Source organism: Panthera onca, chromosome A2, assembly GCF_046562875.1.
Source record: "Panthera onca isolate mPanOnc1 chromosome A2, mPanOnc1 haplotype 2, whole genome shotgun sequence".
Classification (NCBI taxonomy): domain Eukaryota; kingdom Metazoa; phylum Chordata; class Mammalia; order Carnivora; family Felidae; genus Panthera; species Panthera onca.
The window spans coordinates 19,215,486-19,229,311 of NC_138340.1; the positions used below are offsets into that span (position 1 = coordinate 19,215,486).

At 56.2% G+C, this 13,826-nt stretch overlaps 2 protein-coding genes across 4 annotated transcripts in view; both read left to right on the forward strand.

The window, feature by feature from the left end:
* SEMA3F (semaphorin 3F) overlaps nucleotides 1-1,923 on the forward strand; it is a 29,759-nt gene extending 27,836 nt beyond the window's left edge. For both annotated transcript variants that reach the window (XM_060631075.3, XM_060631076.3), the window contains one exon: nucleotides 572-1,923. In XM_060631075.3, coding sequence (XP_060487058.3) covers nucleotides 572-982 — 411 coding nt within the window. In that variant the 3' untranslated portion in view covers nucleotides 983-1,923. The remainder of the gene's footprint in view (nucleotides 1-571) is intronic.
* Nucleotides 1,924-4,267: 2,344 nt separating this feature from the next.
* Nucleotides 4,268-9,255, forward strand: GNAT1 (G protein subunit alpha transducin 1). 2 transcript variants are annotated; one of them, XM_060631077.3, is made up of 9 exons: nucleotides 4,268-4,537; nucleotides 5,705-5,747; nucleotides 5,854-5,995; nucleotides 6,089-6,246; nucleotides 6,336-6,464; nucleotides 6,732-6,861; nucleotides 7,128-7,281; nucleotides 7,406-7,597; nucleotides 7,982-9,255. In XM_060631077.3, exons 1-8 carry the CDS (start codon nucleotides 4,432-4,434, stop codon nucleotides 7,594-7,596), a joined length of 1,053 nt encoding a protein of 350 aa, XP_060487060.1. In that variant the 5' UTR covers nucleotides 4,268-4,431; the 3' UTR covers nucleotide 7,597; nucleotides 7,982-9,255. The 2 variants fall into 2 exon arrangements, with proteins under 2 accessions (XP_060487060.1, XP_078299185.1); XM_078443059.2 differs by lacking the exon at nucleotides 4,268-4,537 and adding an exon at nucleotides 4,556-4,574.
* The last annotated feature ends 4,571 nt before the right edge of the window (nucleotides 9,256-13,826 follow it).

Below are 13,826 nucleotides of genomic sequence, written 5' to 3' on the forward strand. Positions count from 1 at the left end.
GTGATATAGGAGCCGACCTGGAGCAGCCCCCATTCTAAGAAAGCCCTTCCAAGTTCCCTTCCCTATGTGGGAATCATTCAGGTGAATCTAGTTATATGGAAACTCTGGGATTTCCGCATTATATGGAAACCGCTTAATGCCTATTTACATGAAAATTCCATGTGTGTGCTCCATTGGAGGTATACCTCATTATATGGAAATGTCATGTGGTTGAACTCTAGTATATGGGAATTCTGTGGGGTAGCCCTCATTTTATGGAAATGCCTTCTATGCATCTCTCCTTACGTGGAAATTCTATATGGATACGCCAGTTCCCATTAAAAAGAAATTCTTTGTGATTGCTCCAAAATTCTCTTGTTGTACAGAAATCCCCTTATGATCCTGAAATGGAAATGTGTGTGGATGCCTATTCAGATGTTATGTGGAAAACTACTGTGGGATTTTCTTGGTATATGGAAATTCCACATGAGAGCCCCTCCATGGAATGGGCACAGAAGGGGTCTGCTCTGGGAGCTGGCTAGGCAGCCGAGTGGTCACACAACCCCTGAGCCCCCACTCCCTACCCCTGCAGATTCGTGCGGAGGACCGCTTCCTGCGCACAGAGCAGGGCTTGCTGCTTCGCGCCCTGCAGCTCAGTGACCGCGGCCTCTACTCCTGCACTGCCACCGAGAACAACTTCAAGCATGTCGTCACACGGGTACAGCTGCACGTCCTGGGTCGGGATGCCGTCCATGCTGCCCTCTTCCCACCGCCAGCTGTGAGCGCCCCACCACTGCCAGGCGCCGGCCCCCCAACACCCCCTTACCAGGAGCTGGCCCAACTGCTGGCCCAGCCGGAAGTGGGCCTCATCCACCAGTACTGCCAGGGCTACTGGCGCCATGTGCCCCCAAGCCCCAGGGAGGCCCCGGGGGCACCCAGGCCTCCTGAACCCCAGGACCAGAAAAAGCCCCGGAACCGCCGTCACCACCCTCCAGACACATGAGGCCAGCTGTCTGAGCCCTGAAATGGGCCAGCCTAGGCCTTGTCCCTTTTAATATAAAAGATATATATATATATATAGATATATATATATATATAAAATATCTATATTCTATACACACCCTGCCCCTGCAAAGACAGTATTTATTGGTGGGTTGTATATAGCCTGCCTCAGCGGCAGCGCCGTCCAAAACTTAGACCCATGCTGGTCAGAGACGGCAGGAAACAGAGCCCACTTAACCAGGCCCAGCCAGTTGGCAGGGCCAGGCCAGGACCACACAGTCCCCAGACTCAGCTGGGAGTCTACATGCTCAACAGCCATCGCCGGGATCTACAGGACACAAGGAGGGAGCAAGCTCTACCCGGACAGGGAACAGACTGCACACCTTTGCCAGTGTGTGCTATCAGCCTGTGCCACTGGCATAGACGTGGATTCGAGGACTGCTTTGGAGACTGGGAGCGGGGGTGGGGGGCTCAGATGCACTCAGAGAAGGGAAGAAGGGGCCGACACAGGAGGCCGGCCCCTGCCTGGGAGGGGGCACTCAGTCAAGGCCAGCCCCTTCCCAGGTATTTATTCTCTATTTATTGGGGACAGGAGCAGAGGAGCCCTGCCTGGGTGGGGTGCACTTCCAGCCCCTCCTTCCCTCCCTGCCTGACCACTCTACCTCCTCTTCCCTTTTTCTGGGCCACTGTGACTTGGGGGCTGGGAGAATAGCAGAGGGGCAGGTTCAGGTAGGGTCAAGGGGAGAGGGGGCTATGGTGGAGGCCTGGGGCCTTCAGGGGCTCCCCAGGGCTCCCTTCTGCCCACCACTTCAGATGATGGGTGTAAATAGCTCTGGGGGGCTTCGGGGTAGGTGGGTAGGGGCTCCTGGTGGCCCTCGGCTGCCCAGGCCACAGCCGCCCTTGCGTTCCATCTTGCTAATAAACACTGGCTCTGGGACTGGACTTTGGCTTTTCTCCTTGGCAGGGGAGGGAGGATGGGGGTTCAGCCCATGCCCAGATCCTGTCCTTCCTGCCCCCCTTTATGTGGTCTGACCATCATTCCCACACCTCTCTTGCAAGCTCAGCTTCCATTCGTTTGTTCACAGGTTTGACTGTTTGTTCAACACTGCTTTCTTACCTGCCTTTGAGGTGGGCTTTGTGCCAGGCTCTAAGGGCTAAGAATTGGCAAGACAAAGCCACAGCCCTCACAGTCTGGCTGCCCCTGCCCTGAGAATTGACAAAATTCCCATCCTTCCTGCTTCCTTCCAGCCAGCTCTCAGCAGAGGGCCTGGCATGAGCAAATGTCCAGAGGTGGTGAAGACCAGGACAGGTGGGGTGCCTCTGGAGAGGAGGAAGTGGGGCCGGGGGCCCTGGGCCAAATTGAATGAGTCAAGACCTGGCCGAGGAAGCTAAGAGCTGGGAAGGCCCATGGGTCCAGCAGGGCTTACAGCCATACCTGGCAGGCAAGGGGAGCCAGGTGGGGACTGGGAGGCAGCGAATGGCCCCACTTTAAATAAACCCAATAGGCAGAAACCAGATTTGTGCTGGTTCAACAAACCTGGGCTCCTGCACTGCCCCAAATCCCTGCCAGAGCCCACTTACAATGTGGCGGGTAGGGGATGGGTAGAAGCTGGAAGCTGAAAGTGGCACAGATAATCGGTTGTTCCTGGACAGACCCCACCCACCCACCCACCCCATAGAGTAGATGTGAAGCCATCAGCCTCTGGTAGGAGCCAGTATCCATTTCCCACATGTTTAGGGACAGTCTCTAACACTCAGGATCTGAGGCCCTGGCACCCCCTCGTGGTCTCTTGGGTCTGCAGCAGAGTTGAGTACTGAAAGGCAGCTAGGTGTCCCAGAGGAGTCCAGCCAGGAGGGTCAGGGTCTCTGGAGGGAGCCTTGAGAGCCCAGGGTTTGGGTCTTTATATAGGAGGTGGGAAATCTCCAGAGCCTGGGAACTCAACACGTTAGGCTCAGTTGAACCTCTTCCACCTAGCAGTACTTCTTGTGCCATCTGAACCTGAATACAGAATCTAGGCCCCCTAAGCTGAGGCAGGCATGCCCTACAGATGCCCTTAGGCAAATCCTAGAACACACACAAGGAACAGATCAGGAGAAGGATGGGAGATGAGTTCCACTCCTCCTTGCCCCTGGGAGCACCAGACCTGCTCTGGGACTAGCAGACATGTGACAACAGGCCTGCAAAACATTCTCTGGAAGAGCCCGGCCATCTCTGCAAGTCAGGGATCTTGTTGCGGTCAGATACACATGTACACATAGGCACAGGCACATGCAAGTATGCACACATACACATGTAGAAATGCACATGTGCACAGGCACGTGCTTACATAAGCACAGGCAAAAATAGGCATGTGCATGCTAATGCATGCACTGCTCATGTACAAGCATCCATACATCCATACACAAATACACAAATGCACATGTTAATCCACATAAGCACAGCAAGGTACACATAGAAGCACATGTGCACATAAGGAAAAACAAAACCATGCCTACACACATGCACACATGTACAAAGGCATGCGTAGGCACACATGTACTCAATGGCACAAACAGGCACATGTGTACACACAAGTATACATACGGACAAATGTGTCATGTCATTGCTTTGGTTGATGCCAGCAAAGGATAGCCGCACACACACCCAGGCACACACAGTGGACATGTACGCCCCCACCCCAAGTCTGTTGGAATCATGGAGTTATGTAGAGGCCCTCCCCAGGTGAGATCCAGCCCTCAGTACCAGGCAAATGCAATTCCCTGCTTTCCTTCTTGACTCTCTGCAGAGCATGGAACCCTGGTCTAGAGTCACCCAGCCCTTCTCAACCACTTCCTTCTATGTGACCGTCTGAGCCTCTACTTCGTCATCAGTAAAATGGGGCTGATGATGTAGGTACCCATTCACCGGGGACCATGTGAGCTTACAAAATAAGGAGCAGCACTGAGTCCAGGGCTGGGCAGGGGCAGGTGCTCCATGCTTGCTTCTCCCTCTACTCCCTGTTGCCAGCCCCACCCCAACTGTCCCCACCCTAGGGACTCAAGGTCCTATTCTCCCCTTCTAAGCTTGCACCCTATGGAACACAACTCCCTGCTCTGGCTCACGGGCTGGACTGTCCCCAGGATCTCTCTTAGAGGGTTGGGGCAGGAAGAGAGGGGTGCAGAGTCAGCAGTTGAGAGATTGGGGCCATGCCACCCTGATTAGAAGGGCTGGGGGCTGAGCTGGATTCACCTGTCCTTGTCTCTCATTGGCTCTTGGGAACCCCTGGCCCCTAAATCCCACTAAGCAGCCCCACCAGGGCCTGCACAGGTCTGTGGGGGGGCCAGTTGATTGCCAGTCTTGGGGCCAGAAGGGTGTCTGCGGAGGCCTGAGGCTGGCCTGAGCCTGGCTCTGGGGATCCCCTCCATCTAGAGGAACCAACTTAACCACCCTGTTCACCCGCTGCCGGGACCATGGGGGCTGGGGCCAGCGCCGAGGAGAAGCACTCAAGGGAGCTGGAAAAGAAGCTAAAAGAAGATGCCGAGAAGGATGCTCGAACCGTGAAACTGCTGCTTCTGGGTACGGGTGTGGGCCCAGGTGGGGCCACTGCCACCAGGTCAGAGGCCTGGGGGGTCAGCAGATAGCCCTTCTGTGAAATAGGGGTGACTTGGGAAGCAGAATGACCTTGAGACAGGTCAGGAAACAGAATGGGAGCCCTGGCCAGGCAAGGCTGGGTCTAATAGGTGATACCCCAACTCCCCAAGGCTGGGTATCCCTTGGAACCCCTCTCCAGAGGGCCCTCCCTCAGCTCCCTCCCCTCTGGAGAAGTCCTGTTAGGCAGGCATCAGAAACCAGGGGCTTTCTTGGGAGCACCAAAATAGGGCTGCTCGCTTGGGAAGACAGTAACAGTCCACCTGGGAGTGGGCATCCCCTAGGACTGCCCAAGTCCACAGACAATGGTCCTCAGATTCCAGAGCTTTGTTGTTGGCAGACCTAAAGAGGGTGCAGAGGTACTAAGGCCCAGTGAAGAATAGATAAAATCATGTCCATGGTTTCATGGATAGTGAGGAGAGGTGGGGAGACGCGGTGCCTCCAGGCCACTACCTCCTCACATGTGGAAGAAGGAGCTGCTTTGAAAAGGCAGTGTACGTTCCACCCAGGCTCTCCAGGGTCCTGTCAGGCAGCTGGATGTGGGCAAAAGGACCAGGCCAGAGCACCCTAGGGAAGACATAAAGGCTAAGCCAGAAATCTCATTAACTGTGCCCAAAGCCCTGGCGAGAGCAGGCTCAGAGGGGCTGTCATCTCTGTCTTCTCCCCCACTCAAAGGCGCTAATTCTCTCTGAGCCTCTGAGACACTCCCCTCCCCACACCAGGTGAAAAGCAGGGGTTGACCTGGCTCAAATAATCCCCTGCATACAGTACCAGAACTCTCCACAAAGTGGCGCTCCAGGTTTTCTTTATTTTGGTCTCAGACTCCTCAAGAAAGTGAATACCAGGGGTCTTGGAGGTTTCAACGCACAACTGAGGTCTTTGCCTCCGTCTGTCACTCCTGACATTTACAAATGTTTTTCCTCAAAGGTGTCAGGACCTTACTTTGGGGGGTGGGGGAGAAACAGGTAGAACTGGGGGGGGGGGGTTGGACTGGTGCCTTGAGTATGTCTGGTCCCACCTTCTGCCCTTGGATGCCAGGGGAGTGATGTGGGGAGGTGTGGCCAGTGCAGCTCTGAGGCGGGGCTTCCCTTCCAGGTGCTGGTGAGTCCGGGAAGAGCACCATTGTCAAGCAGATGAAGTGAGTGCCCTTGCCCTTTCTGAGGCCTCTGGGGGTGGGCGTGTCCACGGGGCCTGTCCTTTCCCACCAATCCACCTGGCCCTGACTTGGCTTGCCCTGGCCATAGGATTATCCACCAGGATGGGTACTCTCTGGAAGAGTGCCTCGAGTTCATTGCCATCATCTACGGCAACACACTGCAGTCCATCCTCGCCATTGTGCGTGCCATGACCACGCTCAACATCCAGTATGGAGACTCTGCGCGCCAGGTGTGCAGGGAGACTGGCTGAGCGGGGCCTCCGGGGGCTCAAGACTGGGCTCAAGTCCACGGTCATCTCCAACCACTTCCACCCTGCCCTCAGGACGACGCCCGGAAGCTGATGCACATGGCGGACACCATCGAGGAGGGCACGATGCCCAAGGAGATGTCAGACATCATCCAGCGGCTGTGGAAGGACTCGGGTATCCAGGCCTGTTTCGAACGCGCCTCTGAGTACCAGCTCAACGACTCGGCGGGCTAGTGAGAGCGCAGGCGGGGCTCTGGGGGTGCGGGCAGGGCCCTGCCACACCCCTTCACCCAACCCACCCACCCTCCGCGGTCTCCCGCAGCTACCTCTCCGACCTGGAGCGCCTGGTAACCCCGGGCTACGTGCCCACTGAGCAGGACGTGCTGCGCTCGCGTGTCAAGACCACGGGTATCATTGAGACTCAGTTCTCCTTCAAGGACCTCCACTTCCGGTACGACCCGGCGAGCCCTCACCCTTGCTCTCGCTCTAGGGGTCTGGCCCCGAGTGCAGCGCCCCGAGGCCCCGACAGGTCCCGGAGACCCCATCCCTACGAGAGCCCCTGTTCCTTCTATGATGCCCTGCCCGCAGAAAGTCTCGGGCCCTCCACATGCCAGTCCCATCCGAATGCCGCCCAGTCAGCATAAGGAGGCCAGGGGATGCCTGTGGGCGCGTTCAGGGGGCTCGATGCGCACGGGTTCAGGTCCCAATTGTCCCATAGGATGTTCGATGTGGGCGGGCAGCGCTCTGAGCGCAAGAAATGGATCCATTGCTTCGAGGGTGTAACCTGTATCATCTTCATCGCGGCACTGAGCGCCTACGACATGGTGCTGGTGGAGGACGACGAAGTGGTGAGTGCCAAGCAAGGCCTGAGACAGAAAGCCAGAGACGGTGCTGCAGGAGCGGGGAGCGTCTGAGAGGGGACATTCCTTCCAGAACAGTCTGAATGAGGACTCAAGACAGCTAGCAGCCCCGCTGAGGGGGGCAGTGGAGGGGAGGTGACTTGGAGCTGTCTGAGCTGGATGGCTCCGGGTGCCCCGGAGCCTGTGGGCCGCGGCCGCGCAGGGCAGCTGCCCGTGCCCCACTACCGGTGCCCGACAGCTTCTGCTCTCCTCAGAACCGCATGCACGAGAGCCTGCACCTGTTCAACAGCATCTGCAATCACCGCTATTTCGCTACCACGTCCATTGTGCTCTTCCTCAACAAGAAAGACGTTTTCTCAGAGAAGATAAAAAAGGCGCATCTCAGCATCTGCTTCCCTGATTACGACGGTGAGAGCCGCACCCCCTCGCCTGGCCGCCAGGCAGCGCCCCAACCCCATGATGTGGGCCTGAGCTTCTGCCGTCGCAGGAAGGACTGCGGACATGGAGTGAGCACATTCCCCTTCCCTTCCAGGGCCCAACACGTACGAGGACGCGGGCAACTACATCAAGGTGCAGTTCCTGGAGCTCAACATGCGACGCGACGTGAAGGAGATCTATTCCCACATGACTTGCGCTACCGACACACAGAACGTCAAGTTTGTCTTCGATGCTGTCACCGATATCATCATCAAGGAGAACCTCAAAGATTGCGGCCTCTTTTGAGGTGGGTTCCTGGCGGTCTGGGATGCTCCCCTGTCTTGCCCCTTGGTCTCAATACCTTATTACACGGCCTCCCCAGCTCCTCACCCCACCTCACTACAACAGGTCCCACTGCAGGCCATCAGGTCCTGCCCCATCTCTCCAGACCCATTCCACTGCCTGCTTCTGGCCCCCAATTCCCAGGCCCCATCCTGGCCCCTCATGTTCCACCCCACTGCCCACAGCCCGTGACCCTGGTGCATAAGTCCCACCCACCTAATCTCTTTTGACCTGACCCCAATCCCCCAGGGGTCACTGCTTACAAGCCCACCTCCACAGTGCCTCTCAGCCTAAGACCAATTATTTTGGAGCTCTGGGATGTTGACTGGCATCCTTTTTCTGTTCACAGGTGCTTGAACTCACATGTGTCCCTGACACCCTGTAGCCCTAGCCACCTCGTAGCCCTAGCACACAAGAGCCTCTCAGCCCCCCAGGACTCCTGGGCCCCAGCGTGAGGCCCCACCAGCCACGCCACAGACCCAAAGCCCTGAGCCCCACCAGCCTTGAGGCCCCAGCCCTCCCCCGTGGTTCCCAGGTCTCCCAGAGCCAGGTACCCCCAACCCGACTGCTGTCCTTCACGGCCTGGCTGTGCTGGCCTCCAGGACCCACCCCAGCCAGCCCCAGCTAGGAGCAGGCAGGACTTGGGGCAGCTAGAGCTCACAGTGACTCAGCATGCCCAACTGACCAATCTCCTACAGGTCTCTCCGCAGGGGGCCCATGACTCACCTGGTGGGTCTGGGCTCGGCAAACAGCCCTCCCTCCCAGTTTCCTGAAGAGCAGGGGGGGCAGGCAGAGATCCCTCCTCCAAGCAGGCCTGCTGCTGACCATCAGCCCATTCCAGCCTTACCACCTCCATGTGACAAATCTGACACCTGTCTCTACCCGGTGGCCAGTGACTGTCCCTCTCAGTAGCTTCATGAGTCCAAAGTCCAAGTCAGTCTGGCCTGTGCAGCTCCTGCATAGATGAATTAATGAGTGGAGGCAGGCCTGGGAGACCATGGGCACCAGGAAGAGACTCAAGCTGTACCCTTCCCCATACAGCAGGCTCAGAGTAACCCCTAGACCCTCCACCCACAGGCTCTGCCCCCTCCGTCCTTGTCCTTGGACAGCAGATCCATGTCCTACCTCACCACCACCCCGCCCACAGTACTCTAGGCCAGCCGGCCAAGGGGACGGTGTTTTGAGGGAGGGTACTGTTGACACCAGCTGTGGCCAATGGTCAAATTGTCCTGAGGGGTGGCTGGGGGCAGAGTCCGGCTCCTATCGATCAGCCCCAGGCTGGGACATGACTGAGGCCCAGGTTGGGCCCAAGAGGGGTCTACCTCAGGTGGGGTCATAAGTAAACCCAGGTAACCCTCTTGTCCCTCTCACCCTTTCCATTCAGGGCCCATTTGCTGGCAGGAAAAACTGAGGGCCATGCCTGAATTTTGTTAGGGACAAAGGCCCAAGTCCCTATATCCCTGCCCCCTACTTCCTCATCAAGCCTCGAGTCCTTGCTGATGCCTGTGGGCCAGGACCTATGCTGCAGTGGGGGGTGGGGGGTTTCTGTCTCGCAAGACCAGAGCACGATCCACACTCCCCTCAGATAGATGCACAGACTCAGCAATAAACCTTTGCATCAGGCCCCAGCTGTCCTTTCTTGTGGGGAAGGGAAGAGCATTAATTATCACGAGTTACGGGCACTTATTAAGTGTCCAGTGTTGGGCTGGACATGAATGGGAAGATCATCCCTTCCAGGGAGAAGCACCTGGCCGGACGTGGCAGGAGCACTCTTGGGGGCATGGGACTAACCTGTGCCTCTTGAAAGGGGCTGAAGGAAAAAGGAGCCCTGGGAAATGTTCACAGGAACATTCTTGGATCAAGAAGTTCTGGGGTAGAAGCTTATTCTGGCAGGGAGAGTAGGGTGTATAAGGCCCAGAAAGAGGGGCTTGGGGGCCATAGTTCAATAGGGCAGGAATAGGCAAAGGGGACACGGGGTGGGGAGACAATAGGCAGGTGCCAAGTGCCAGCCTGAGGGCCTAGGCTTCCTCCAGAAGATGATGGGTCTTGGAAGCCCTTGAAGCTAGGACATAATAGCAGGGCTGGGATTGGGGTGAGGCAAAAGAGGCACTCACCTTTGGGTGCAAAATTTAAGGTGGTGCCAAAAAGTTCAGTGATCAAGATAAGTAATATTTTGATGCAATACGTTTTAAATTCAAATCACAGCAAAAAAAAAAAAAAAAACCCTCATGATAAACAAAATATCAAAAATTTAAATAAAGACAAGACTCAAGAGACCTCTGCCGAGCCATATTGGAACCTGAAGCAAAAGGAAAATGTCCACTCCTATGTATGTTTTTGTGTGTTTTTAATGGTAAAATTTTTATGGAACATTAAAATAGTTGAAAAAAATTGAAAGTAGGTACATTAAAACTCCACATTATTTTAAGCTTAACTATTTTATCTATATCTAAGACAATTTATAATCTTATTTTCCTGGATTTAATGGAAATAAATCATCAATAATATTTTACAACTCTATTTCTGGAAAAAATAATCATTAAAATTTTTCAGGAAAGCAGGTATGTAGGGACACACATTTTTCCTGGAGGTCAGTATGAGAGGACGTGGGGAGGACAGCAGTGGGGCTGGAGGATCTGTGAGGAAGAGACATGTCCTCGTCACCCCACGGGGCCAGGATCTGCAGATGGGGCTCAGCCACAATGGTCTGGATCTGTGGTATTTGACCAAGTGCATGTGATGCCCCCAGCAAGCTGGTGGGACTGCAGGAATGTTGAATGGACTGAGTTTTCCAGACTGTGGCCACCTGGGGGAGGAGATGTCCAGGAGGCAGACATACCTGGGGCTGGGCAGAAGATGTGGGTGGCATCTTCAATGTCCAGGTGGAGGATGTTGTGATCCGGAAGTGAGCTGGGGACAGGGGAAGTGAGGGTGCCTAGGCCTGAGCACAGGGTGGTGGTGGGGGGGACACTGGATGGATTAAGGAGTTCAGCCACGCTGGTGCTGTTTGGAAGTTTGAGAGGAGGATGGGGCTTGGGCCAGTGGTTTACGGCCCTCACTGGGTGGTCTTAGGCCTGGATGAACCCTGGCTGCTCATTTGCACTAAGGACCCTTTGAGCAGTTTACTGGAGTGAGGTGGGGCAGGGGAGTAACCCTGGGATTTAGTGGGGAGAGGCAAGGGAGAAGACAGGAGGCTTTGAGGAGCTGGAAGTGGAAGTGGTAGGCTTGGGAGGGAAGAAGCTGTCAGGAGAGGTGGGCTAATGGGGTCTTCCACATAGTCACCTTGTCTTGGAAGAAAAACAACGAGCTCCCAGCCTTTTTGGGCAAGGGGCAGAGAGAAGCCCAAACACCAGGCAGGGGCTGGACCCCACCTTCTAGGGGGTCCCCTCCACATGCAACTCTGACCCCAGGGTCTGGGATTCAGGACTGGCATTCCTGGATCCCATGGACTGGGGACACTGCCTGGCCTCAAGTTGCCCTGCCCATGGCCACAAGTATGCTGGGGGAGGGGGAGCTGAGTCTCTCAGCTCAAAGCCTCCTCGGCCCCACTCACCGCACCAGTATAATTACACCTTACAGAGCAGGATCAATGGGAGCCCATGCCTGATTCACAGTTGAGGGCAGAGGATCAGAGCTGGCCCAAAGCCAGCACAGTGGCCACTCCCTAGTCTTGTAGGTAGGGGCCATTTACCCTGGGCTCCTTCAGTCATCACCATCCCTGCCTGACCTGCAACCTCAAGGTGCCCCTGAGGGCCTTCACGGTCTTCAACTCTGGCTCTGGCGGGACTAACCTGGCCTGTCCACTGACCAGAGATTAGACAAGCCTAGTGCACGGTTAATGCCGCTGACGTCAGGGCCTGGTCGGGTGGCCATGGGGGCTTGGGCCCTCCCCACAAGCAGTAGCATAGCCCATGTGACCTGGGCTCATTAAGCCGCTTCAGTGGCCAGAGAAGCTGGGGGCCAGATCTCAAGGGAGAGGGGGAGGGCACAGCAGGACTGTGGGAGCAGGCCTCAGCCAAGAGGTCATCGGCTCTGAGGACCCAGGCCGGGGGAGGGCTAGACAGGACTGTCTGCGTATGGGTCCCTCTGTATTACACCAACTAAACCCCTGCTTGTGCCCAAAGAGGAGCCTCCCAGACACCAAACTGGGCAGGGCATAGTGAGGAGCTATGGGTGTGGGCCCTCAATCCTGGGTTGTGGAGGTGAGAACCATCCTCTCCTATGAGGCCTTGAAGCCCCCCACATGACTCCAGGCCAAGTGTCCTGCCCCTGTACACAACCCTCCACCCATTGGTGCTAATCCCACACTCATACTTGCATTTCTCTGTAGCCAGGCTGTTTCCTCCATCCAGATGCCCTTTCTCTTCCCCACCCTGGCATGTGCCCTTCCTCTTGGCAGAGCCAAGCCCACGGGTTGCTTCTCCATCAGACTTTTCCTGATTCATGCCCTCCAACCTGGCTGGAGCTTTCCTGTCTAGACAACCCAGAGAGGGCACTTAGAGACATTGAGGCTGTGTGATAGGATGGCAAGAGTGGCGACATTAAGTACAGAAAGAGCTGGCCAGGTATTCAGAGGCCTTCTCCTCCTCCTTCTTTTTGATGTTTATCCATTTACTTTTGAGAAAGAGAGAAAGAGAGAGCTCAAGTGGAGGAGGGAGAGAGAGGGAGACACAGAATCCGAAGCAGGCTCCAGGCTCTGAGCTGTCAGCACAGAGCCCAACGCGGGGCTCGAACTCACGAACCTTGAGATTATGACCTGAGTTGAAGTTGGACACTTAACCAATTGAGCCACCCAGGCGCCCTTCAGAGACCATCTTCTATTTGGGTGTTGAAGGAGAAGTAAGAGACTGCTGAGAAGGAGGGACAGGGTCAGGAACTAGGAGGGCAGAGGGCCAGGGAGGGGAAGGCTGGTGTGTTCTCAGAACAACAGGAACACATGTGGCCAGCCATGTGCTTTGGGGGTGGGGGGGTGGGGGGGGCGTGGCAACTGGGACAAGGATCACGTTGGGAGGATGTCAGGGAGGCCAGCTGGGTGTGTGAGGGAGGACTCCGCACAGTATCTGAGGAGTCAGTGGGTACAGATGCTGGGCTCTGGGGAGGACTGGGTTGGAGGTGAATACAGGCCTCATTCTTGGAGAGGGGTCTTGAAGCACCGTGTGAATGATGCGTCAGGGGAGGTGGTGACATGGTGAGAGGAGGCAACCTGGCTGGAGGCTGAGAGGACATGATTGAAGAGGGAGGAGGAGAGCAAAGGGCTGCCAGTACCCTGGAAGGAGAGTCTGAGCCATCCTGGGACCCTAAGTTCTGTTTCATGTGTCTGGCAGTCTCTTGGGCCTGTGTCTCAGTTTCTGGAGATGGGGGAGTAGATGTGGGGGCTGGGCTGAGAGCTGAGCTAAAACTCCCCTCGAACTTCCACTCCAGGTGGCTGCCCCCCCCCCACACTGTACTTCACGGATGGACATTCCCTCCAATCTCTGGGAGAAGGCACCCGGGCAGCTCTCAGAGTCCCATCCTGGCTTCCAGCTGTCCTGTCACCACAGGCTGGGCTGGGAGACTCGGCAGGTGGCGGGAAAGGCCTCAGGGCTGTGTTTGCCCTGGCTGGGGCCCAGACCTAGCATCAACAAACAGGCAGCCCCTCCCCCGTCCTGGCCACAACTAGTCTGGTCCAGGGACCCCACATCATGCTGCCTTCGGGCCACCCACAGCAGCTCAGCCCAGCCGGCCCCTGCTCCCTCCAGTCAGGATAGAGGACCCCAACACCCACATGCTGGGTGACCTTGATGCCAGGCCTGGCCCCTCAGGAACTACCAATGGGAGCACTCAGCCCTTTGCAAATGACTTCTGTGAGCATCCAGGATGTATGTGGCCTGAAGGTGGGGGAGGCAGACCCTGGTCAGTACCTCTCCTACTGACTGTCCAATGGGCAGTCCTCAAGCCCCTTTGGAGGATGAGAGACTTAGGGTCCCTCATGACAAGGTGAGCTCTCATCTGGGAATTACACCAGCCCCAGATCGGGAGGGAAAACCAGTGCCTTCTTATTTTTCAGCCATCAGAAGTGCAGGGGCTTGGATGCTCTGAGGGATTGCCACCATCCCGGTGCCTTTCCCTTTAGTCCTCCCAGCTCCCTGGCACTCCCAGCCAAAGCTGAATCCCCTGCCCTTAGCTCACATCTTCCCCTTCATTCACTCCTCTCA

Bases quoted from the DNA above. Each gene is read 5' to 3' on its own strand.
- GNAT1 (XM_060631077.3), top strand. From the start codon at position 4,432: ATGGGGGCTGGGGCCAGCGCCGAGGAGAAGCACTCAAGGGAGCTGGAA. The intron at 5,996-6,088 runs GTGTGCAGGGAG...CCCTGCCCTCAG, and splicing joins ATGGAGACTCTGCGCGCCAG to GACGACGCCCGGAAGCTGAT. The intron at 6,862-7,127 runs GTGAGTGCCAAG...TGCTCTCCTCAG, and splicing joins TGGTGGAGGACGACGAAGTG to AACCGCATGCACGAGAGCCT.